Source organism: Somniosus microcephalus, chromosome 13 (genome assembly GCF_052327205.1).
Source record: "Somniosus microcephalus isolate GS21.2 chromosome 13, FLI_Smic_1.0, whole genome shotgun sequence".
NCBI lineage: Eukaryota > Metazoa > Chordata > Chondrichthyes > Squaliformes > Somniosidae > Somniosus > Somniosus microcephalus.
Genome location: NC_140999.1, coordinates 3,911,871 through 3,938,561, shown reverse-complemented (window position 1 = coordinate 3,938,561; position 26,691 = coordinate 3,911,871). Strand labels below are relative to the sequence as shown.

The 26,691-nt window shown below is 52.6% G+C and overlaps 1 protein-coding gene across 1 annotated transcript in view; it reads right to left on the bottom strand.

Moving 5' to 3' along the window:
* The window catches only part of sugp1 (SURP and G patch domain containing 1), a 34,990-nt gene that overhangs the window by 8,123 nt on the left and 176 nt on the right, over positions 1–26,691 (bottom strand). The window contains exons 2-11 of the mRNA XM_086004360.1: positions 20,806–21,007; positions 19,381–19,475; positions 15,013–15,255; positions 12,340–12,463; positions 10,861–11,006; positions 9,781–9,904; positions 6,802–7,124; positions 4,144–4,250; positions 2,924–3,101; positions 452–558 (exon numbers count right to left, since the gene is read on the bottom strand). Coding sequence (XP_085860486.1) covers positions 452–558; positions 2,924–3,101; positions 4,144–4,250; positions 6,802–7,124; positions 9,781–9,904; positions 10,861–11,006; positions 12,340–12,463; positions 15,013–15,255; positions 19,381–19,475; positions 20,806–21,007 — 1,649 coding nt within the window. The remainder of the gene's footprint in view (positions 1–451; positions 559–2,923; positions 3,102–4,143; positions 4,251–6,801; positions 7,125–9,780; positions 9,905–10,860; positions 11,007–12,339; positions 12,464–15,012; positions 15,256–19,380; positions 19,476–20,805; positions 21,008–26,691) is intronic.

The window sequence follows — 26,691 nt, the reverse complement described above, 5'->3', positions numbered from 1 at the left end:
ACCCAGCCTCCACAGCTCTCTGGGGCAGAGAATTCCACAGATTTACGACCCTCTGAGAGAAGAAATTCCTCCTCATCTCAGTTCTAAAAGGGCGACCCTTTATTCTGAGACTGTGCCTCCGCGTTCTAGATTTCCCCACGAGGGGAAATGAGCATACAGCACAGAAAAGCTCCTAATTTGGCCAAAACTTACCAATGTCACTCTGAGGACACCAAGAGGGCTGCAGCTGGACAAGAAAATGCCACACCAAGGCACATTCATTAGGACAGTGTAGAGGGAGCTTTACTCTGTATCTAACCCGTGCTGTCCCTGCCCTGGGAGTGTTTGATGGGACAGTGTAGAGGGAGCTTTACTCTGTATCTAACCCGTGCTGTATCAGCCCTGATAAAGATGCAAAAGAGTTACTCAAAGTAACCCACTTTTAAAAGTATTTTCCGATAATCTAACTTACCTTTAGAGCTTTGAATGTCTCCATGAACTTGTCCAGTTCGTCAGGGGGCAGGAAGTCCCCGATGAAGTGTTTCCCTCGACCCATTTCAGTCAGTTGTTCTGCCCACTCTACCAAAGAACAGCACAAACTGTGATGGACTATAGACAATGAGCTGTGTGAAGCACCATTCGCGCAGTGCCCTTCCCAGTGATGGAGACAACACAGAACATGACCGGGGATTGTCAAACAAAGAAGAATGCAGCCCCAGTACAGTGTTTAACCGTTCCCCCGATGCAGTATTGTTCGGGTCCCTGAAGGCAACTGAAGCAGATCAGCTCTGATCGAATGGTGGAAGAGGCTCGAGGGGCCGAATGGCCCAATCCTGTCCGAGTATCTATGCAAGCTGGTTTAGCTGCCTGGCTCCAGAGGCAAGGCAGCAGAGGTGGATCCCGGTGGACTCTGGTCTGCCTGCGGGTAGACTGAACGACACACAGGCCAGTAATAATATCAGGGGCCCTAGTACCAGGGCGTGAGGGACACATGTGAGCCTGGACACCCAGGTCACCGTCACCAGAGGCGCTTGACCTGTCTTGTTCACACTGTAGAAGGGAAGGTCCAAAGTCAGAGCCGTAAAATCCCGAACACGACTTGCTTCTACTGTGCCAACGGGATGTAAACGGAACCTGCACTGGATGCACCCTGCCGGTTAAACTCTCTACCATCCTCTTACGCCTGAACCGCTGCAGACTGCCGCAACCCCGCGGTTACCCGACCTCTGCAGACTGCCACAACCCCACGGGTACCCCTGACCTCTGCAGACTGCCACAACCCCGCGGGTACCCCTGACCTCTGCAGACTGCCACAACCCCACGGTTACCCCTGCAGACTGCCACAACCCCGCGGGTACCCCTGACCTCTGCAGACTGCCACAACCCCGCGGGTACCCCTGACCTCTGCAGAATGCCGCGACCCTGCGGTTACCCCTGACCTCTGCAGAATGCCGCGACCCTGCGGTTACCCCGACCTCTGCAGAATGCCACGACCCCGCGGGTACCCCTGACCTCTGCAGACTGCCGCGACCCTGCGGTTACCCCTGACCTCTGCAGACTGCCACAACCCCGCAGGTACCCCTGACCTCTGCAGACTGCCACAACCCCGCGGGTACCCCTGACCTCTACAGAATGCCACAACCCCGCGGGTACCCCTGACCTCTGCAGACTGCCACAACCCCGCGGGTACCCCTGACCTCTGCAGAATGCCACAACCCCGCGGGTACCCCTGACCTCTGCAGACTGCCGCGACCCTGCGGTTACCCCTGACCTCTGCAGACTGCCGCGACCCTGTGGTTACCCCTGACCTCTGCAGACTGCCGCGACCCTGCGGTTACCCCTGACCTCTGCAGACTGCCGCGACCCTGCGGTTACCCCTGACCTCTGCAGACTGCCGCGACCCTGTGGTTACCCCTGACCTCTGCAGACTGCCGCGACCCTGCGGTTACCCCTGACCTCTGCAGACTGCCGCGACCCTGCGGTTACCCCTGACCTCTGCAGACTGCCGCGACCCTGCGGTTACCCCTGACCTCTGCAGACTGCCACAACCCCGCGGGTACCCCTGACCTCTGCAGACTGCCACAACCCCGCAGGTACCCCTGACCTCTGCAGACTGCCGCGACCCTGCGGTTACCCCTGACCTCTGCAGACTGCCACAACCCCGCAGGTACCCCTGACCTCTGCAGACTGCCACAACCCCGCGGGTACCCCTGACCTCTGCAGAATGCCACAACCCCGCGGGTACCCCTGACCTCTGCAGACTGCCACAACCCCGCGGGTACCCGACCTCTGCAGAATGCCACAACCCCGCGGGTACCCCTGACCTCTGCAGACTGCCACAACCCCGCGGGTACCCCTGACCTCTGCAGACTGCCACAACCCCGCGGGTACCCCTGACCTCTGCAGACTGCCACAACCCCGCGGGTACCCCTGACATCTGCAGACTGCCGCGACCCTGCGGTTACCCCTGACCTCTGCAGACTACCGCGACCCTGCGGTTACCCCTGACCTCTGCAGACTGCCACAACCCCGCAGGTACCCCTGACCTCTGCAGACTGCCACAACCCCGCGGGTACCCCTGACCTCTGCAGACTGCCACAACCCCGCGGGTACCCGACCTCTGCAGAATGCCACAACCCCGCGGGTACCCCTGACCTCTGCAGACTGCCACAACCCCGCGGGTACCCCTGACCTCTGCAGACTGCCACAACCCCGCGGGTACCCCTGACCTCTGCAGACTGCCACAACCCCGCGGGTACCCCTGACCTCTGCAGACTGCCACGACCCTGCGGTTACCCCTGACCTCTGCAGACTGCCACGACCCCGCAGGTACCCCTGACCTCTGCAGAATGCCGCGACCCTGCGGTTACCCCTGACCTCTGCAGAATGCCGCGACCCCGCGGGTACCCCTGACCTCTGCAGACTGCCGCGACCCTGCGGTTACCTCTGGTCTTCTCCATCTCCATGTGCCGCAGGCGATGTTCCCAGGTGCCTGCGTCGCCGTCAATCTCCTCGTCGCTGTCGTATTCGTGCCGGTGATCCTGGATGGCTTTCTCCCACATCATCTGCATCTCCTGCATGGCTTGCTTGTGCTTCATGATCATATCGTACATTTGCTGCATCTGCAAACACCCAGAAATCACGTCAGCCATCCTGCCAAATGTCCAGAGGTTGCTTCAGCTCCCTTACCCCTTCCCCACCATCCCTCCACCCTCCTTCACACCCCTCACCACCTCTCTGGGGCGCTTCAACACAGTCTTGCGTTCTCCGATACATACCACAGCTCTCTAGAAACATTTCTATCCAGCCCCTTGATTCCTCTACAATAACACCATCACCAACTCCTCACTCTCTGGATCTTCTCCATTGATAAATGCTCTTGTCCAACCTGCCCACTATTCCTCTCCTTAAATGGCAACCTCTTTCTATATGCCCCTAGTCCCTCTCCAGCTCTCTCTAAACACTACTGGGCATCTTCTTTATTCTGCTGATATTGCTCACGGTCCCTCAGTCTCTGTGTAAGTGACCCTGCCTGGTTTCTGCCCCTCTGCAAATGGTCCTGATTGGTTCTCGTCTCTCTCTCTCTCTGTAGCTATCACTGCCTAGTGTCTATGTTTCTCTGTCTCTCTCTCTGCCCTTCCCCAGTATCTGTCTGTAGCCATGCCTGGTTTCTCTCTAGCTAATTATCACTGCCCAGTATCTGTATGTCTCTCTCACTAAGTGTCCTGGCCTAGTGGCTCTCTCTCTCTCTCTCTGCAACTGTACACCCTCCTCCTTCTCTGAGCACTGCAGCCCATAACCCGCAGTATGGTTCATTTCTCTACCCTTACATTAAATTGGTAGCTTTACTTTTAGGTCAGTTTTGCAGAGGTTGCCACGAAACGGTGCAGTTCGAAAAGCAGAAGAGGCTTCAGTTCTTCAACGGGTTAACGAGGAAGGAGTGAGCAAAGCGAGTAGAGTCAGCGTCCTGGTACACGAGAGTGTTTAACCAAAGCCCTCTGCTGACAATGCTGCAGCTCATAAGCAAAGCAGCGCAGAGCAAGACTGCCCAGAAGCAAGCAGCCTGCAACCCCTGTTGCAGCAATGCCGGTGTCCTGCATCACTGCAGGGCTGCGCTCCCCTTGGCCACACCCTGCCATTAATGATCGTCTCGCTGGGATTTACCTCCTGCTGTTCCTTCAACTGCTTCTTCTGTGCGTCACTGAGCTCGGTGACTCCCACCAATCCGACCGGCTTACCTTTCTGATAGCCGAGCCCCTTCAACTCCTGAGCTGCAATCACACATATGAGGCATTACTTTAGCACGAGTTAACACTGTAGCACTTGTTATATGATGCTGGGAGCCCAATTACCCCTTCATCTGTTCCACGTGATTCACAGAATTACATAGCATTTATAGCACAGAGAAACAGGCCATTTGGCCCAACTGCTCCATGCTGGTGTTTATGCTCCACACCAGCCTCGTCATCTCACCCGATCAGCATACCCTTCTATTCCTTTCTCCCATCATATGTTTATCTAGCTTCCCTTGAAAACATCTCTGCCATTCGCTTCAACCACTCCCTGTGGTAGCGAGTTCCACATTCTCACCACTCTCTGGGTGAAGAAGTTTCTCCTGAATTCCTGATTGGATTTATTAGTGACTATCTTATATTGATGGCCCCTAGTTCTGGTCTCCCCCACAAGTGGAAACATCTTCTCTATGTCGACCCTATCAAACCCTTTCATAATCTTAAAGACCTTTATCAGGTCACCTCTCAATCTCTTATCTAGAGAAAGGAGCCCCAGCCTGTTCAGTCTTTCCTGATAGGTATAACCTCTCAGTTCTGGTATCATCCTTGTAAATCCTTTTCATATCTTCTCCAGTGCCTCTATATCCTTTTTAGTTTATGGAGACCAGAACTGTTCACAGAACTCCAAGCGTGGTCTAACCAAGGTTTGATACAAGTTTAACATAATTTCTCTGCTTTTCAATTCTATCCCTCTGGAAATGAACCCCAGTGCTTGGTTTGCTTTAGCACGAGTTAAATACTGTGGCACTGGGAGCCATCTCCAGCCCAAATACCCCTTCACCTGCTCCACGTGACTCCAGGCCTCCATTGACCGAGCTGGGATTCGCCACTGCTTCCCTCGCCTTTCCTTTCCCTCCAGCAAAGGCAAGGGGATGTTGTTCGGAAGCAGGGCGATCACAGATTCCACACAGTGAGTGAAAGGGTCATAGAATTATACAGCACTGAATGAGGCCGTTCGGCCCATCGTGCCTGTGCCGGCTCTTTGAAAGATTAACCTCCCTCTCCCTGCTCTTTACCCATAGCCCTGCAAATCTTTCCCCTTTCAAGTATTTATCCACCATTTTCTAGTGTCATTGGTTCCATACTTCTTTGCAGTGGAGAAGCGATGAGCATGAACCCAGGGACTTGCAATCGACAGCTCAATGTGTGGAGCATCATTGGGGCCAGGACCATCTCCCCGTGGTGCGGAGCGTTGGCTTTGAATAAGACCCTGCTTGGGATCATGGCCTCTAACACAAAGGTTAGTGGCACTCCATCAGTCCAACCATCTACAGTGAGACTAACACAGAAGGCAAGAAAACGTACTCGGTAGAAACCATTTGGGACGGGGTAGTGGGGCTGTCAAGGGACAGGAAGACACCGGTTCAGGCTCCAATGACCCCAGCTTTAAAAGGATAAGTCCCTGCAATCGGAGGAGGAGAGCTACCGATATGCACAAGAGGCCATGTTCCTTTTGTACCATAACATCAATGTAAAGTGGACCGGGACTGTACCCTCGCTACAGGAGTCGAAACACGACAACCACCAGTAGGAATTTTTAGCAACAGCAAAAGGCCATTTGGCCCAAAGAGCCCAACCCTTTCTCACAGATCGACCCCGCCTATCCACCTTCTCCCCATATCCCCCAATCCCGCCTACCCACCATATCTCTCATTCCCACCTTCTCCCCATATCCCTCAACCCCACCTACCCACCTTCTCCCCATAACCCTCAACCCCACCTACCCACCTTCTCCCCATATCCCTCAACCCCACCTACCCACCTTCTCCCCATAACCCTCAACCCCACCTACCCACCTTCTCCCCATATCCCTCAACCCCACCTACCCACCTTCTCCCCAAATCCCTCAACCCCACCTACCCACCTTCTCCCCATAACCCTCAACCCCACCTACCCACCTTCTCCCCATAACCCTCAACCCCACCTACCCACCTTCTCCCCATAACCCTCAACCCCACCTACCCACCTTCTCCCCAAATCCCTCAACCCCACTTACCCACCTTCTCCCCATAACCCTCAACCCCACCTACCCACCTTCTCCCCATAACCCTCAACCCCACCTACCCACCTTCTCCCCATAACCCTCAACCCCACCTACCCACCTTCTCCCCATATCCCTCAACCCCACCTACCCACCTTCTCCCCAAATCCCTCAACCCCACCTACCCACCTTCTCCCCATATCCCTCAACCCCACCTACCCACCTTCTCCCCATAACCCTCAACCCCACCTACCCACCTTCTCCCCATATCCCTCAACCCCACCTACCCACCTTCTCCCCAAATCCCTCAACCCCACCTACCCACCTTCTCCCCATAACCCTCAACCCCACCTACCCACCTTCTCCCCATATCCCCTAATCAACTTTTCCCTCCAGAAACACAGCCACTTGCCCCTTGTACCCATTTATAGTGTCTGCTGCCCTTGACATTTTAGTCCACCACTCCAAGTTCCGCCTCTCTCCTCTTCTTACCCCTGACTCCCTGTGCCGAGACACCGGCAACATCATTTCCTTATTCACAGAACTTACTTGTTAAGCCGGGCACTTGCATCGGATAAGCCAATTCAGGAGGAGGAAGTTCAATCTTGTCGTCCTCTGGGCCCCACCGGCTCTTCTTTTTCTTTTTAAGTGAAGAGGAAGAGGACGATGAAGGTGCGGGTGAGGGCGCAGGCTCTGAGGGCGAGCCACCGGAAACGGGCTCAGGGGAGCTCTTCCGCTTCTGCGTGGCGGAAGAGGACATCGCCATCAAGCTGGCTTGGACGGCCTTCTGCGCGATGGTCTTGACTTTACAGAAGACTTCGACTGTGTCCCTGTAGTATCGATACGCATCGCTATTCTGCTCGTAGAGAAACCTACGGAGAGAAAGGGAAGTGTGAGGCGCCTCTGTGCTAGAGAACAGCGTGCTTAGAATCACAGAGCTCAACAGCACGCAGAAAGCTGAAGGCCCATTGCGCCAATGCCCGTTCTCTGAAAGAGCGATCCACTTAGTCCCCCGCCCTTTAAAATGTTTCTATTACAAATATTTCTCTACTTCCCTTTTCATAGAATGATACAGCACAGGAGGCCCTTCAGCCCATCGTGCCGGAGCTAAAAGCTATTATGGATTCTGCTTCCACCACTGCTGCTGATAGGGCCTCCTACACCCAGCAAACCCCTCTGTAAGAGAGAAATCATTCTCCTAACGTCCCCGTTATTCTTTTGGTGATGATCTTAACTATATGCCCTCTGGTTTACTGATCACCAACCAGTGGAAATAGTTTGGCCTTTTTACCGTATCAAAGCCACTCATAATTGTGAGCACCTCCATCAGATCTTCTCAACCTTTTTCATTCTCTAATCTCTCCTCATCATCTCTGGCACCAGCCTAGAAAACACTTCTGTTCCCTCACCGTGGCCTTCACATCCTTCCCAAAGCAAGGCTCCCAAACCAACCAGAACAACAACAACTTGCATTTATATAGCACCTTTAATTAATGTAGTAAAACGTCCCAAGGTGCTTCACAGGAGTGACTATCGGACAAAATTTGACACCGAGCCACATTAAGGAGATATTGGGACAGGTGACCAAAAGCTTGGTCAAAGAGGCAGGTTTTAAGAAACGTCTTAAAGGAGGAGAGAGGGGTGGAGAGGTTTAGGGAGGGAATTCCAGAGCTCGGGGCCCAGGCAGCTGAAGACACGGCCGCCAATGGTGGAGCGATTAAAATCAGGGATGCTCCAGAGGCCAGAATTAGAGGAGTGCAGATATCGCGGCGGGTTGTAGGAAGTTACAGAGATAAGGAGGGGGCAAGGCCAACACCACAGAAAAGTTTAAAAGTTGCAAACATTTAGAAAATGATTGGTCACAGGTAACCAAGCTGTGCAAGGAGATCAGTGGTTTATGGGAACAGGTGACTGTGGACCTCTGGTTCCCAAAGCTCTCCCCCACTGGGGGTTTTCCTCACCTCATGTCTGGGTCTGTTGTAGACTCATTGATCGAGAGTGATTGCTGTGATTGGTCAACAACTCCATTATTGTTGTATCGTGTGACTCCCAGCATGGTGGGAGGTGAATTAAATGGACCTTGGTGTTTACACATCTGGGCAATTCCTATGCACCCGTCATCAGTGCACTGGATGAGAAGAACCCAACGAGGCTCCTTACACATGACTGTCACAGCAGGAGTGAGTGCTATATGGGAATAAGCAAGAAGTGGCCAATGGGAAGATGTTCCACAGGACAGGTCAACCAGCAACCCCCTCTCCCCCACACCATGGTTACTGGTAAACGTACCCTGGGTGTGGTACCTCTGCTCAGTGCGTTTCTGGATCCCATTTTGTGAGAATCTTTTCTCCATTGTTGTAATCGACAGCTGCCGTTACCAGTTCCAACACATGCAGCTTCACACGTAACAACATCAAAGCCCATGTGTGTCGGCTTCAGTACCGAGCATCTCCGCCTCCTCCCAAGTAACTAACTCCGCACCAGTTTAGTTTGGATGCCTGGTGTCTTAATCGCTCATTCACAGAGAAAGTGCCAGATCTATCTTTACAATCCCCCCCCCCCCACCCTCCTGAAAGCAGTGACTCCCATGAGGTGCGGTTTCATGGCCACCGTCACCAATGTTCCCTGTAATTTCATTTTGGGTGCTTGGCCCCTTCAAACATCTGTGCATGCGCAGTTTTTCCATTGAGAAACCAGTAAGCGACCTGCACGAGAACTTCAGACAGCAGCCACGCAGCTAGACGGAAACATTGATTGTCACCATTTGTTACCTCACACCAGTGGCCATTCCTCATGCAAGAGCCTAGACAGCAAGGGTCAGCAGCCTGCTCAACCGCAGAGCGAATCGTGCCAAGATACTGCACACCTCGATATCAATATGTGCCCCAGGATGGGTTTTCTCCTTGCCTAATCCAGGGGACACGGATCCCAGCCATACTGTCCCAGGCACAGCCAGTATCTGCTAACTCAACATACACCAGTGATGGAACCTGGGACCATCCGAATAAATAAAGGACACAGCTTAATTTAAAACGCAAGTCAGAACTGACAGTGCGGAGAGTGCAATGAAATAATTGTCAGCCGTGGCTCAGTGGGCAGCACTCTCGCCACTGAGATGGAAGATTGTGGGTTTAAGCCCCGCTCGAGACTTGGGCCCATAATCCAGGCTGACACTCCAGTGCAGTACTGAGGCAGTGCTGTACTGTCAGATGTGTCGTCTTTCAGATGAGACGTAAAAGATCCCAGGAGAGCAGGGGAGTTGTCCCTGGTGTCCTGGCCAATATTTATCCCTCAATCAACATCACAAACAGATTATCTGATCGTTTATCTCATTGCTGGTTGTGGGAGCTTGCTGTGCACAAATTGGCTGCCGCGTTTCCTACATTACAACAGTGGCTACACTTCAAAAAGTACTTCACTGGCTGTAAAGCACTTTGGGACGTCCTAAGAATGTGAAAAGCGCTGTATAAATGCAAGATCTTCCTAACAAGCCTTAGAAACCAGGCAGCGTGACGAAATGTTGCTCACCAGAAGGCCGGGTTGTCTCGATTATCCTGAACGGCCATCTCTTCCACATCCGGACCCCCGTCAGCCACAAACTTCGCCAGCTTCTCAATCACACTCCGGAGCTCCGGCTCCTCTGGGGGTGAAACTTTAAGCAGGCTATCAGTACTTGAGTTCAACTCACACACCAAACAGTCAACAGCCAAACAAGGTCTACAAGCGTGGATGGGTAAGAGCGGGATACAGGGAGAGCATCGGTTAAATCACACTCACAAGTGGTTTAATGGAGACAGTGTCCCACACAACTGCACCTAGCTCTCAAACCTCTGAGTTTTAACTGGTTGCCCATCGGGCTATCACCCCAGAACTCTGTAGACAGCATTCCAATACAAATCACTTCACTTAGAGTACTCTATGCATGTCTGCATACTGAATTCCTCTCCTCCAAAGGAACAATGTGACAGACAATAGTCACGAATAAATCCAATACGGATTTGAGGAGAAACCTGTTTACCCAGAGAGTGGTGAGAATGTGGAACTCGCTCCCACAGGGAGTGGTTGAGGCGAATAGCAGAGATACATTTATGCACCACTCTCTGTGTAAAGAAGTTTTTTCTGAATTCCCTATTTGATTTCTTGGTGACTATATTGTATCGATGGCCTCTAGTTTTGCTCTTCCCCACAAGTGGATACACTCTCTCTGTATCCACTCTATCAAAACCTTTCATAATTTTAAAGACCTCTATCAGGTCACCCCTCAGCCCTCTCTTTTCAAGAGAAAAGAGACCCAGCCTGTTCATCCTTTCCTGATAGGTGTAACCTCGCATTTCTGGTATCATCCTTGTAAATCTTTTTTGCACCTTCTCCACTGCCTCTATATCCTTTTTATAATATCGCGACCAGAACTGTGCCCAGTGCTCCAAGCACGGTCCAACCAAGGTTCAATACAAGTTTAGCAAAACCTCTCTACTTTTCAATTCTATCCCTCTAGAAATAAACCCTAGTGTTGGCACCACACCCCGGTTTCTGAACCTTGTGCAGGTCAAACTGTTACTCGGGAGTTAAATCTTAAAGGCAGAGGTTGTCCCCGTCCCATTCCCCTACCTTTTGGCACGGAGGACGATGAGGAGGAGGCGGAGCTTGGCACAGGTGATCTGGGCACCGACAGGCCAGACAGTTTCTCTCGTTTGATTTCGGCCACTTTTTTCTTGTAATAAAGAAAAGCTCGGCTGTTGCGATCGTACAGAAACCTGTGGAAATAGAAACGGTGGAAAGAATTCTTAGCGCCTTTCTACAGGCAGAGGTCCCAGCACGCGATCCGCACGGTGTCACACAGATTAATGGCCCAGAACTTCGGGTCTCCACGGGTGAGTACGCACGGGGTACTCACCCGTAGGCCCAATGGGAGTGCCGGTTTCCTGCATGCACTGCGCATGCGCGGGAAACCGGCACTTCCGTTCCTCTGAAAGAAAGGGTTCAGCGGTGGAACACGTGCGCCGGAGAGGCTGCGCGTGCGCATCAAACCTATGTTTTTTTGCAGGTTTTCCTGGGAGGGTAAGTCTCCAGGAGTTACACTTTTAAAAAGCAGGCGTAAGGCCTGCTTTTTACAAGGTAAGTGGTGAATTAATTAAAATTAAAACATTTTTTCCACAAGTTTATTATTTTTAAATACTTTAAAGAAAGGTAAGTTTATTTTTAGCCCCGTTAGAAAATGTAATTATTTTTTTCAAAAATTTAAATTATTGTTTAAAATAGTTATTTCATGTAATTTATAGTTTATTTAAAAAATGTGAATTAAAATTTTTTTTATTTGAAGATCAACTTATGAATGAAGCATTCCCTGCTCCAATTGGCTCTCCATGGCCCACGTGATCCCAGGGGACGCATCGAACTACCTGCGCCCCTGGGATACACAAGCACTGCGCGCCGGCAGTTGGAGCAGGCCCAGGATCGGAATCCCACGCGGGCCCACAGCTGAATGGCCGGCGCGCTAGTTAAGTGCAGGTCGGGGGCTTGCACCCGCGGGAAGCCTCCGACCCGAATTTCTGGGCCAATATACACTGCAAGCTTCTTATAGGAGATTTATTCACCCACACCCCATCTGTCCCATGTCCATCAGATCAGACAAATCACATGTCAGTTTGTATTTCCCCGACTGTAGGTCTGGAGAGCAGTCTGGGGGTAGGGGTAGCACGTCTGGAGACTGGATCTATAAACACAGCACCAACAGGATCTATAAACACTGGCACCGACAAACAGGATCTATAAACACTGGCACCGACACAGACAGGATCTATAAACACTGGCACCGACACAGACAGGATCTATAAACACTGGCACCGACACAGACAGGATCTATAAACACTGGCACCGACACAGACAGGATCTATAAACACTGGCACCGACAGACAGGATCTATAAACACTGGCACCGACAGACAGGATCTATAAACACTGGCACCGACGCAGACAGGATCTATAAACACTGCACCGACGCAGACAGGATCCATAAACACTGGCACCGACGCACACCGTTTTATTTGCGCTACATCATTGGCTGACACAGGAGGCCGATGATACTCACGAGAAGGCCGGGTTGTCCCTGTTGTTCTGAATGGCGAGCTTTTCCACCTCATGACCCCCATCCGCTACGTACTTCGCCAGCTTCTCAGCGACACTCCGGAGCTCCGGCTCCTCTGGGGGTGAAACTTTAAGCAGGCTATCAGTACTTGAGTTCAACTCACATACCCAACAGTCAACAGCCAAACAAGGTCTACAAGCGAGGATGGGTAAGAGCGGGATACAGGGAGAGCATGGGTTAAACGGAGGAGGAAGCCAATGTTGAAACACTTACAATGTAAAACACTACGCTGGCACTGGGTTTGTTAATTGGAGGAAAATACAAAGTAAACTCTCTCCCCTCCTCCCAAACGTACCAATAAATGCTCCCCCAGTGTCTTAATAATGTATATAAAGTCAATGCCTGTAGGCGTCAGTCGTGGCTCAGTGGGTAGCACTCTCGCCTGAGTCAGAAGGTCGTGTGTTCAGTCCCACTCCAGAGACTTGAGCAGAAAAATCTAAGCGAACACACCCAGCGTAGTACTGAGGGAGTGCTGCGCTGTCGGAGGTGCCGTCTTTCGGATGAGATGTTAAACCGAAGTCCCGTCTGCTCTATCAGATGGACACAAAAGATGCCATGGCCACTATTTCGAAGAAGAGCAGGGGAGTTCTCCCCGATGTCCTGAGGCCAATATTTATCCTTCAACCAACACCTAAAAACAGATTATCTGGTCATTATCTCACTGCTGTCTGTGGGAGCTTGTGTATGCAAATTGGTTGCTACGTTTTCTACATTACAACAGTGACTGCACGTCAAAAAGTTCTTCATTGGCTGTAAAGCGTTTTGGGACATCGCAAGTCCTTTCCATTCCTATACATTTACCAACTGCAGTTTTTGCATTCTCTTCAGGGATCCTGTCGGATTTTCCGTAGCTTGTGGTGCTTTTTCCGCACTAGTACTGAATGACAAATTATGGGATCACTGATCAGCTACAAAATAAAAGCCCGCCCCTCCTCCCCGGTGCTCTCCTCGCCTGCAAGTTTTTCTTGCGGTACGGTTCCACAGCAGCTTGACAGTCCCCCGCTATGTTTCTCAAGTGACTGTTATAAATGTGTGAGCCCAGACATAGAAACACAGAAGATAGGAGTAGGCCATTCGGCCCCTCGAGCCCGCTCCGCCATTCAATGAGATCATGGCTAATCATCCAAATTCAGTACCCTGTCCCTGCCTTCTCCCCATATCCCTTGATCCCTTTAGCCTCAAGAAATATATCCAACTCCTTCTTGAATATATTTAATGAATTGGCCTCTACTGCCTTGTGTGGTAGAGAATTCCACAGGTTCACCACTCTCTGGGTGAAGAAATTCCTCCTCATCTCAGTCCTAAATGGCTTACCCCTTATCCTCAGACTGTGACCCCTGGTTCTGGACTCCCCGACCATCGGGAACATCCTTCCTGCATCTAGTCTGTCCAGTCCTGTTAGAATTTTATAAGTTTCAATGAGATCCCCTCTCATTCTTCTAAACTCTAGCGAATATAAACCTAATCGACCCAATCTCTCCTCATACGTCATTCCTGCCATCCCAGGTATCGGTCTGGTGAATCAGACGGTGAGCGTCAGCAGGCTAGGAGGGCAGCCCCTATCCAATCCTCACCCAGCACCCACACTCATGGACCATACCGCTTACTTACAGTGGAGGAGAGGACTGGGGCAGTGGGCAATGTTCCCTCTAATTTTTTTTAGTGTGTGCGTGGTCCCTTTAACTGGCCGTGCGGCCCATTCAGATTTTCGCACATGCGCGGTTTCTTCCCTGTAGAAGCCGGTGAGCGGCCTGCGTGGGAGCTCCAGGCCGCAGTGCGGCCGCTTAGCGGGAACGTTGGCAGCGGGAGCTTTTATTTGTATCTGATCGGTGATCGCTTAATTTGTTGTAAAGAAAGGCTTGTATTTATATCGCACTTTTCACGACCTCAGGATGTCCCAAAGCCCTTTACAGCCAATGAAGTGCTTTTTGAAGTGTAGTCATAGAAACATAGAAGATAGGAGCAGGAGTAGGCCATTCGGCCCCTTGAGCCCGCTCCGCCATTCAATGCGATCATGGCTGATCATCCAAGTTCAGTACCCGGTACCTGCTTTCTCCCCATACCCCTTGATCCCTTTAGCCTTAAGAAACATATCTAACTCCTTCTTGAATATATTTAATGAATTGGCCTCTGCTGCCTTGTGTGGTAGAGAATTCCACAGGTTCACCACTCTCTGGGTGAAGAAATCCCTCCTCATTTCTGTCCTAAAAGGCCTACCCCTTATCCTTAGACTGTGACCCCTGGTTCTGGATTCCCCGACCATCGGGAAAATCCTCCCTGCATCCAGTCTGTCCAGTCCTGCCAGAATTGTTGTAATGTAAGAAATGCGGCAGTCAACCTGCGCTCGATAGGGTACCAGTGCAGAAAAAGAACCATACACTGTGGAAAATCAGAATTGGGATCCCTGGCTGATTTGTTTCTTCTGCCACAGGGAGCCAAGGCAAGTTATTGTCCTTGGAAGTGGATCCCAGCGTGAGTCAGCGTCCTCAACTGAAATGGGAAAAACCAAATAGCCTCTCAGCGAACCTCTCAAACTTCAGCCAGAGTCCTTCCTCAGGAGAGCAGCAGCTGCTAAATTCGAGTGCACGGTATCGCAGTTTAGGCAATGCAAGTTACCTTTCACTTCCGCCCACTGCTCAAGGTCGTCATCCTCCTCCTCCTCCTCGTCTGGCGACTGGAAGACGCTGGGGCGGGCGGCGATTGGCGTCTGCTTGGCGTGGGTGTAGTTCTTCATCTGGCCTAACGTGCTGCCCAAAGAGCTGACTCCCAGGCCAGGCCGCTTCCCGATCAGAATCTGCCTCCTCTGCCCCAGGGACCCCGAGGGGCTGCCGGAGTTGCTGCCGTTGCCAGCTGGCACCCCTTCGTGGAAAAAAAAAATCCGAGGATCAATGGGTCGGACGTTGCAATCAAAGACCAACTTATTTAAGTCGAAACCACAATGTTACATTGAACCCTCCCCCCACTCTGTGCGAGTTAAACTTCTGGGTTATTAGCTTATCGGAATTCCAGGAATAAAACTCCTGACTCCCACTCTCTGAAATGGTTGAATGTGCAGCTAACTGAAGGCGCCCTAATACTAGGATATTACAACTAATTCATTCTTAAATTAATTGACCTTCTGTTCCACACTGGCAGTGAAGAGCAAGTGCAGTTTTCAGATGAAGCAGGGTTAGAGGGTGGGGAATAATTGGACCAGGCACGCAGATGTATCTCAGACCCCATTTTATAAAGTTATACATTCTGTCTTTATTTTTATATTTCCATTACAAACTTCGATATTCACATTTATAATGTAAACTTGTCACGTTGTAATTACAGTCTCCTGCCAGTGATGGCGCGACAATGCCTCTATATTGGAACAGGAGGAGGCCATTCAGCCACACAAGCCTGCTCCACCATTCAATTAGATCATGGCTGATCTGTACCTTAACTCCATCTACCCGCCTTGGTTCTGTAACCCTTAATACACTTGTCTAACGAAAATCTATCAATCTGAGTTTTGAAATTTTCAATTGACCTCCAGCCTCGACAGCTTTTTGGGGGAGAGAGTTCCAGATTTCCACCACCCTTTGTGTGAAGAAGTGCTTCCTGACATCACCCCTGAACGGCCTGGCTCTAATTTTAAGGTTCTGCCTCCTTGTTCTGGACTCCCCCCACCAGTGGAAATTATTTCTCTCTATCTAACCTATTGAATCCTTTAATCATCTTAGGGCCAAATGGCCTACTCCTGCTCCTATTTTGCTATGTTTCTATGTTTAAATACCTTAATTAGACCACCCCATAATCTTCTATATTCAATGTACTGGCAGGAGTGTCATTACAGTGTGACAAGGTATTATAGGCAGATTCCATTATAAATGTGGGCACAGGAATTTTAAATGAAAAAGTTGACACGAAGAGCATGCAATGGAAGACTTTAATATAATATATAGACACGCTGACTGACCGACTCCTGAGCCGATGTTGTTTCATCCCCCAGTTTACTGCTCTCCTCATCTGAAGGCACTGAAGCAGAGGGAGGCAGTTTCTAAGATGTCAGCTGCCCTCCGGTACCTCACTCGAATGGGTATTCATCGTGGGAGAGAGTAGGACAGCGTGTGTAAAGTGGGAGTGAGGGGGAAATCGCAGGGGAGCCCAATCCTGTGCACACATTCAGTAGGAGTCTCCAAACAGCAGTCAGATGCGGGGGAGCCCGTCTGATCCCGACTAGGGGCACAGAGGCGGACGGGATTGCCCCCACTGAAGGTCCTTTGGAGATTAGTGGTGTGTGGCTCACGTCTCTACACTAAGTCAACCCACCTCGCCGTCCTCGCCTGAACCCGCCTCCACACTCTCCTCACCTCCACACTGTCCTCACCTGTACCCGCCTCGCCTCCACACTCTGCTCACCTGTACCCGCCTCACCTCCACACTGTCCTCACCTGTACCCGCCTCGTCTCCGCACTCTCCTCACCTGTACCCGCCTCACCTCCACACTGTCCTCACCTGTACCCGCCTCGTCTCCGCACTCTCCTCACCTGTACCCACCTCACCTCCGCACTCTCCTCACCTGTACCCGCCTCGCCTCCACACTGTCCTCACCTGTACCCGCCTCGTCTCCGCACTCTCCTCACCTGTACCCGCCTCACCTCCGCACTCTCCTCACCTGTACCCGCCTCGTCTCCGCACTCTCCTCACCTGTACCCACCTCACCTCCGCACTCTCCTCACCTGTACCCGCCTCGCCTCCGCACTCTCCTCACCTGTACCCGCCTCGCCTCCACACTCTGCTCACCTGTACCCGCCTCGCCTCCACACTCTCCTCACCTGTACCCACCTCACCTCCACACTGTCCTCACCTGTACCCGCCTCGTCTCCGCACTCTCCTCACCTGTACCCGCCTCACCTCCACACTCTGCTCACCTGTACCCGCCTCGCCTCCACACTGTCCTCACCTGTACCCGCCTCGCCTCCACACTCTGCTCACCTGTACCCGCCTCGCCTCCACACTGTCCTCACCTGTACCCGCCTCGTCTCCGCACTCTCCTCACCTGTACCCGCCTCGCCTCCACACTCTGCTCACCTGTACCCGCCTCGCCTCCACACTGTCCTCACCTGTACCCGCCTCACCTCCACACTGTCCTCACCTGTACCCGCCTCGTCTCCGCACTCTCCTCACCTGTACCCGCCTCGTCTCCGCACTCTCCTCACCTGTACCCGCCTCGCCTCCACACTGTCCTCACCTGTACCCGCCTCGCCTCCACACTCTACTCACCTGTACCCGCCTCGCCTCCACACTGTCCTCACCTGTACCCGCCTCGCCTCCACTCTGCTCACCTGTACCCGCCTCGCCTCCACAGTCCTCACCTGTACCCGCCTCACCTCCGCACTCTGCTCACCTGTACCTGCCTCGCCTCCACTCTCCTCACCTGTACCCGCCTCATCTCCGCACTCTGCTCACCTGTACCCACCTCGCCTCCACACTCTGCTCACCTGTACCCGCCTCGCCTCCACACTCTGCTCACCTGTACCCGCCTCGCCTCCGCACTCTCCTCACCTGTACCCGCCTCGCCTCCACACTGTCCTCACCTGTACCCACCTCGCCTCCACACTCTGCTCAGCTGTACCCGCCTTGCCTCCACACTGTCCTCACCTGTACCCGCCTCGTCTCCGCACTCTGCTCACCTGTACCCGTCTCGCCTCCGCACTCTGCTCACCTGAACCCACCTCGCCTCCTCACTCTGCTCACCTGTACCCGCCTCGCCTCCACACTGTCCTCACCTGTACCCGCCTCGCCTCCGCACTCTGCTCACCTGTACCCGCCTCGTCTCCTCACTCTGCTCACCTGTACCCACCTCGCCTCCGCACTCTGCTTACCTGTACCCGCCTCGCCTCCGCACTCTGCTCACCTGTACCCGCCTCGCCTCCGCACTCTGCTCACCTGTACCCGCCTCGCCTCCGCACTCTCCTCACCTGTACCCGCCTCACCTCCGCACTCTCCTCACCTGTACCCGCCTCGCCTCCACACTGTCCTCACCTGTACCCGCCTCGTCTCCGCACTCTGCTCACCTGTACCCGCCTCGCCTCCACACTCTCCTCACCTGTACCCGCCTCGCCTCCGCACTCTCCTCACCTGTACCCACCTCGCCTCCGCACTCTCCTCACCTGAACTCGCCTCGCCTCCGCACTCTCACCTGTACCCGCCTCGCCTCCGCACTCTCCTCACCTGTACCCGCCTCGCCTCCTCACTCTGCTCACCTGTACCCGCCTCGTCTCCTCACTCTGCTCACCTGTACCCGCCTCGCCTCCGCACTCTGCTCACCTGTACCCGCCTCGCCTCCGCACTCTGCTCACCTGTACCCGCCTCGCCTCCACACTCTCCTCACCTGTACCCGCCTCACCTCCGCACTCTCCTCACCTGTACCCGCCTCGCCTCCGCACTCTCCTCACCTGTACCCGCCTCGCCTTCACTCTCCTCACCTGTACCCGCCTCGTCTCCTCACTCTGCTCACCTGAACTCGCCTCGCCTCTGCACTCTCACCTGTACCCGCCTCGCCTCCACTCTCCTCACCTGTACCCGCCTCGCCTCCACACTGTCCTCACCTGTACCCGCCTCGTCTCCGCACTCTGCTCACCTGTACCCGCCTCGCCTCCGCACTCTCCTCACCTGTACCCGCCTCGCCTCCTCACCAGTACCCGCCTCGCCTCCTCACTCTCACCTGTACCCGCCTCGCCTCCGCACTCTCCTCACCTGTACCCGCCTCGCCTCCGCACTCTGCTCACCTGAACCCGCCTCACTCCGCACTCTGCTCACCTGTACCCGCCTCGTTTCCTCACTCCGCTCACCTGTACCTGCCTCGCCTCCGCACTCTGCTCACCTGAACCCACCTCGTCTCCGCACTCTGCTCACCTGAACCCGCCTCGCTTCCTCACTCCGCTCACCTGTACCTGCCTCGCCTCCGCACTCTGCTCACCTGAACCCACCTCGTCTCCGCACTCTGCTCACCTGAACCTGCTTTCTCCTTCTGCATCTTCAGGAATTGCTGCAGGAAGCTCCCGTCATTGGCAAACTTGTTGGATGTGTTCTTTTGGTCATTATCCCTGTAGAATAATTAGAATGACGGTGAATTACAGACAAACCAGCAAAAAGCCAACACGGACTGAGCACCAAAGCCTCAGAATTCAACTAGATAGCTCTGAAAATATACCTTGCACTCAACTAATAAAATGTCCATCCAAAATCACAACACAACAAGAACAATCATTAAGAATGATCTCCAGGTATCCATATGGGGGACAGATTAGGGTAACTGGGTTGTGCAGTGGGTCACATAAAGCCTTTAGATTCAAACCCAATCCAGCGATGGGTTGAAAATCTCATCGCTGTGTTAACTGTAAAGGTCCTTTGTGAAATGAGTTTGGCCAGTCTCAGCCTAGTTGCCAGCGGAGACGGGACAATAGCAATAAAATAACCCACCTAATGAGGAGGCTGCAGGATGGCTCGTGTGGAACAACAGAAATTGTCACCCTGCTGCAGCAGGAGGCACTTGTGAAGTTGGCGTGAGGTGTATTAATGGGACAGTGTACATACAGGGAGCTTTACTCTGTATCTAACCCGTGCTGTACCTGCCCTGGGAGTGTTTGATGGGACAGTGTAGAGGGAGCTTTACTCTGTATCTAACCCGTGCTGTACCTGCCCTGGGAGTGTTTGATGGGACAGTGTAGAGGGAGCTTTACTCTGTATCTAACCCCGTGCTGTACCTGCCCTGGGAGTGTTTGATGGGACAGTGTAGAGGGAGCTTTACTCTGTATCTAACCCGTGCTGTACCTGCCCTGGGAGTGTTTGATGGGACAGTGTAGAGGGAGCTTTACTCTGTATCTAACCCGTGCTGTACCTGCCCTGGGAGTGTTTGATGGGACAGTGTAGAGGGAGCTTTACTCTGTATCTAACCCGTGCTGTACCTGCCCTGGGAGTGTTTGATGGGACAGTGTAGGGGGAGCTTTACTCTGTATCTAACCCGTGCTGTACCTGCCCTGGGAGTTTGATGGGTCAGTGTAGAGGGAGCTTTACTCTGTATCTAACCCCGTGCTGTACCTGCCCTGGGAGTGTTTGATGGGACAGTGTAGAGGGAGCTTTACTCTGTATCTAACCCGTGCTGTACCTGCCCTGGGAGTGTTTGATGGGACAGTGTAGAGGGAGCTTTACTCTGTATCTAACCTGTGCTGTACCTGCCCTGGGAGTGTTTGATGGGACAGTGTAGAGGGAGCTTTACTCTGTATCTAACCCGTGCTGTACCTGATGTGGTAGTGATTGATGCGGACACAGGAGCCTGAAATGAAGTGCGTACTAACATCCCTGATCTCAATGAGTGCAAGTTAAAAGTGAAGTGAATTGCATACTTGGCAATAAGAAGCATTAATCAGCACGTACTGAGCAGGTGTCGCTTGCAGCTTCGTGAAGCTGTCCTTTTTCGCCTTCTCCATTTTGGCCTCAATTTCCTTTTTCTTCTGGGCGATCAGCTCCTCCTGTTTCATTAGGTTCACGTACAATTTATTGGGTCTGTTAGAGGAGCCCAGACGCTCCAGACTAAAGGATCGCTCACCACTCGACTTGGTGGCACTACCAGCCTTTCCTGCAATAAGGAAAAAACAAAAGAGTGAGTGAGATAGGTTGTCCTATGAGGAGAGAGTGAGTAGATTGGGCTTATACTCTTTAGAGTTTAGAAGAATGAGAGGTGATGTCATTAAACATAAGATTCTAAGGGGGTTTGACAGGGTAGATGTTGAGAGGCTGTCTACCCTGGCTGGAGCGTCTGGAACAACAACAACAACTTGTATTTATACAGCGCCTTTAACGTACCAAGACGTCCCAAGGCGCTTCACAAGAGTATTAGAAGAACTAGGGGGTCACAGTCTCACAATAAGGGGTCGGCCATATAAGACTGAGATGAGGAGTAATTTCTTCACTCAGGTTTCTGAATCTTTGCAATTCTCTCCCCCAGAGGGCTGTGGCTGCTGAATCGTTCGGTATATTCAAAGCCAAGATCGATAGATTGTTGGACTCTAGAGGAATCGAGGGATATGGGGATAGTGCAGGAAAGTGGAGTTGAGGTCGATGATCAGCCATGATCTTATTGAATGGCGGAGCAGGCTCGAGGGGCCGAATGGCCGACTCCTGCTCCTAATTCTTAAGCTCTTAAAACACACAAAAGTAACAATCCAGGAAATATTTATAAAGAGGGAAAAAGACAAAGCTAATTCTAATTGTTAATCTGATCTGTGCAGTCAGTGGGTGCACGTATAATATTCCAATCGCCAACATCAATCTGTTTTGAACGCTCAAATATACTCAGTCGCCCTCAAACTCCAGATACCCTCACACTTGAAGTGACGCACTACAGCTAAGTATGTTAATACGGTCATATAAGGAATGTTCCAGAAACTGTCACAATGGAAGGAACAACATTCTGAAGACTCAGTGACATGAACGCAACTCTCCTTTATTCTGCCCTCTGCTCCAGTATCATTGGGTTTAGTGCATTGGAACAATGCATTCAAATATACTTAATCCATCCCCTCAGCATTGTGCTCACTCCCACTGACAGACCTGTACCCACCAGCACTGTACCCCAGTGTTGTACAGTGACAGACCTGTACCCACCAGTACTGTACCCGTGTTATACAGTGACAGACTTGTACCCACCAGTACTGTACCCCAGTGCTATACAGTGACAGACCTGTACCCACCAGTACTGTACCCGTGTTAGTGACAGACCTGTACCCACCAGTAATGTACCCCAGTGTTATACAGTGACAGACCTGTACCCACCAGTACTGTACCCCAGTGTTATACACTGACAGACCTGTACCCACCAGTGCTGTACCCCAGTGTTATACAGTGACAGACCTGTACCCACCAGTGCTGTACCCCAGTGTTATAGTGACAGACCTGTACCCACCAGTACTGTACCCGTGTTATACAGTGACAGACCTGTACCCACCAGTACTGTACCCCAGTTTTATACAGTGACAGACCTGTACCCACCAGTACTGTACCCCAGTGTTATACAGCGACAGACCTGTACCCACCAGTACTGTACCCGTGTTATACCGTGACAGACCTGTACCCACCAGTACTGTACCCCAGTGTTATAGTGACAGACCTGTACCCACCAGTAATGTACCCGTGTTATACAGTGACAGAACTGTACCCACCAGTACTGTACCCGTGTGTTATACAGTGACAGACCTGTACCCACCAGTACTGTACCCGTGTTATACAGTGACAGACCTGTACCCACCAGTACTGTACCCGTTATACAGTGACAGACCTGTACCCACCAGTACTGTACCCCAGTGTTATAGTGACAGACCTGTACCCACCAGTACTGTACCCGTGTTATACGGTGACAGACCTGTACCCACCAGTACTGTACCCGTGTTATACAGTGACAGACCTGTACCCACCAGTACTGTACCCCAGTGTTATAGTGACAGACCTGTACCCACTAGTACTGTACCCGTGTTATAGTAACAGACCTGTACCCACCAGTACTGTACCCGTGTTATACAGTGACAGACCTGTACCCACCAGTACTGTACCCGTGTTATACAGTGACAGACCTGTACCCACCAGTACTGTACCCGTGTTATACAGTGACAGACCTGTACCCACCAGTACTGTACCCGTGTTATACAGTGACAGACCTGTACCCACCAGTACTGTACCCCAGTGTTACACAGTGACAGACCTGTACCCACCAGTGCTGTACCCCAGTGTTATACAGTGACAGACCTGTACCCACCAGTACTGTACCCCAGTGTTATACAGTTGCTGTTTTGGGGAGCTTGCTGTGCATAATTTGGCTGTAGCATTTTCTACATTACAACAGTGACTACGTTTCAAAAGTACTTCATTGGCTGTAAACGTTTTGGGACATCCTGTGGTTGTTAAAGGTACTATATAATGGCCTTAACAATGCACACTTATGCTAATATTCCCAATACTTTCATTTGCGAATGGCCTGCTTGTGTGCTGTAGTATTCTTTGATTCCATGATCACTGGGCTATGCATTGCCCCTGCATAAACACCACCACAGGTTCCCTCATAGTGGGTGAGGCAAACTAGCACAGGATAGGAGACAGAAGGACACATTCTTCTACTGCACTGGGCACAAGTAAAGCCAACCGCAATCCTAGACGGGAGTACAGCAGCTTCTAACTATTTATGCGCAACTACACGATATGTCAATCAGGTGAGATGAAGGTGGGAGATAGCTCGTGTGGTGTATAAACAGTGACTTCGACCCACTGAGCTGAATGGCCTGTTTCTGTGCAGTAAATGCTTTACCATTCTTCTCCCACATGGCCACGACTTAGAAACCACCCTGATCCTCGCCACTGCACTAGTAACTACTGAGCCGTGGCTCAGTGGGCAGCTCTCTCGCGCCTCTGAGTCAGAAGGTTGTGGGTTCAAGTCCCACTCCAGAGACTTGAGCATAAAAATCTGGGCTGACACTCCAGTGCGGTGCTGAGGGAGTGCTGCACTGTCGGAGGTGCCGTCTTTCGGATGAGACGTTAAACCGAGGCCCCGTCTGCCCTCTCAGGTGGACATAAAAGATCCCACGGCCACTATTCTGAAGAAGAGCAGGGGAGTTCTCCCCGGTGTCCTGGCCAATATTTTCCCCTCAATTAACATCACTAAAAAACAGGTTATCTGGCCATTTGAGTAAGCTTGCAAATTGGCTGCCGCATTTCTTACATTACAACAGTGATTACACTTCAAAAGTACTTCATTGGCTGCTGTAAAGCGCTTTGGGTTGTGAAAGGTGCTACAGAAATGCAAATCATTCTTTTCTTTAAAAATAAAAACAGAAAATACTGAAGATACACAACAGGCCAGTCAGTAGCTGTAAAGAGCAAAGACAGGCTGCTGACATTTCAGGCATGTAACTCTTCCTCTGAACACTACGCCAACAGACTCATTGTATCATTCGACACTGCAGCATAACCCTGGCCAACATGTAAACAATAATAAAATTCTCTGGAAAAAATGCATGACATAAAATGATGGCAAAGCTAACATCCAGATCTGTGAACAATGGAGTGGGGAATGGCGAGACCTTCAAATAGCACAAGTGAGGCAGACTGTGGCTGCACTTAGAAACACAAACAGGCTGCACGATAATGTTAAGAGCGCTTACACATCAAATGAGGTGACTTTTTTTTTTAAGATGAGATGGGTGACAACTCCTCAAGCCTGGACAACCCTGTAAGATGTCATAGCAACCAGGAACTAGCTCCCAATCAGTAAGCTGGGGTACAGTAAAGGGGAGGGGGGTTAAGCACTTTGAGTAAATGGGAAGAGGACAGTCAATGATGTAAAATTAAGGAAGTGCCCCCTCCTGTAACTGGGGTTAATCCGAATCCCCGGCCCCCTTGCTAGGTGGGCACAGGGTAGGAACCCCCAATTGGGGCTAATCACCCCGGCTCCTTCCCTATTTGTATTTTAGAAAAAGACTTGCATTTCTATAGCGCCTTTCATGACCACTAGATGTCCCAAAGCGCTTTACAGCCAATGAAGTACTTTTTGGAGTGTAGTCACTGTTGTAATGTAGGAAATGCGGCAGCCAATTTGGGCACAGCAAGATCCCACAAACAACAATGTGATAATGACTAGATAATCTGTTTTAGTGATGTTGATTGAAGGATAAATATTGGCCCCAGGACAACAGGGAGAACTACTCTTCTCAGTGTCATGGGATCATTTATGCCCACCTGAGTGGGCAGACGGGGCCTCAGTTTAACGTCTCATCTGAAAGTCGGCACCGCCGACAGTGCAGCACTCCCTCAGTACTGCCCCTCCGACAGTGCGGCGCTCCCTCAGTACTGCCCCTCCGACAGTGCGGCGCTCCCTCAGTACTGCCCCTCCGACAGTGCGGCGCTCCCTCAGTACTGCCCCTCCGACAGTGCGGCGCTCCCTCAGTACTGCCCCTCCGACAGTGCGGCGCTCCCTCAGTACTGCCCCTCCGACAGTGCGGCGCTCCCTCAGTACTGCCCCTCCGACAGTGCGGCGCTCCCTCAGTACTGCCCCTCCGACATTGCGGCGCTCCCTCAGTACTGCCCCTCCGACAGTGCGGCGCTCCCTCAGTACTGCCCCTCCGACAGTGCGGCGCTCCCTCAGTACTGCCCCTCCGACAGTGCGGCGCTCCCTCAGTACTGCCCCTCCGACAGTGCGGCGCTCCCTCAGTACTGCCCCTCCGACAGTGCGGCGCTCCCTCAGTACTGCCCCTCCGACAGTGCGGCGCTCCCTCAGTACTGCCCCTCCGACAGTGCGGCGCTCCCTCAGTACTGCCCCTCCGACAGTGCGGCGCTCCCTCAGTACTGCCCCTCCGACAGTGCGGCGCTCCCTCAGTACTGCCCCTCCGACAGTGCGGCGCTCCCTCAGTACTGCCCCTCCGACAGTGCGGCGCTCCCTCAGTACTGCCCCTCCGACAGTGCGGCGCTCCCTCAGTACTGCCCCTCCGACATTGCGGCGCTCCCTCAGTACTGCCCCTCCGACAGTGCGGCGCTCCCTCAGTACTGCCCCTCCGACAGTGCGGCGCTCCCTCAGTACTGCCCCTCCGACAGTGCGGCGCTCCCTCAGTACTGCCCCTCCGACAGTGCGGCGCTCCCTCAGTACTGCCCCTCCGACAGTGCGGCGCTCCCTCAGTACTGCCCCTCCGACAGTGCGGCGCTCCCTCAGTACTGCCCCTCCGACAGTGCGGCGCTCCCTCAGTACTGCCCCTCCGACAGTGCGGCGCTCCCTCAGTACTGCCCCTCCGACAGTGCGGCGCTCCCTCAGTACTGCCCCTCCGACAGTGCGGCGCTCCCTCAGTACTGCCCCTCCGACAGTGCGGCGCTCCCTCAGTACTGCCCCTCCGACAGTGCGGCGCTCCCTCAGTACTGCCCCTCCGACAGTGCGGCGCTCCCTCAGTACTGCCCCTCCGACAGTGCGGCGCTCCCTCAGTACTGCCCCTCCGACAGTGCGGCGCTCCCTCAGTACTGCCCCTCCGACAGTGCGGCGCTCCCTCAGTACTGCCCCTCCGACAGTGCGGCGCTCCCTCAGTACTGCCCCTCCGACAGTGCGGCGCGCCCTCAGTACTGCCCCTCCGACAGTGCGGCGCTCCCTCAGTACTGCCCCTCCGACAGTGCGGCTCTCCCTCAGTACTGCCCCTCCGACAGTGCGGCGCTCCCTCAGTACTGCACTGGGAAAGTCAGCCTGGATTCAAGTCTCTGGAGTGGGATGGAAGGTGCACTTGGTTAATGAAATGTTCC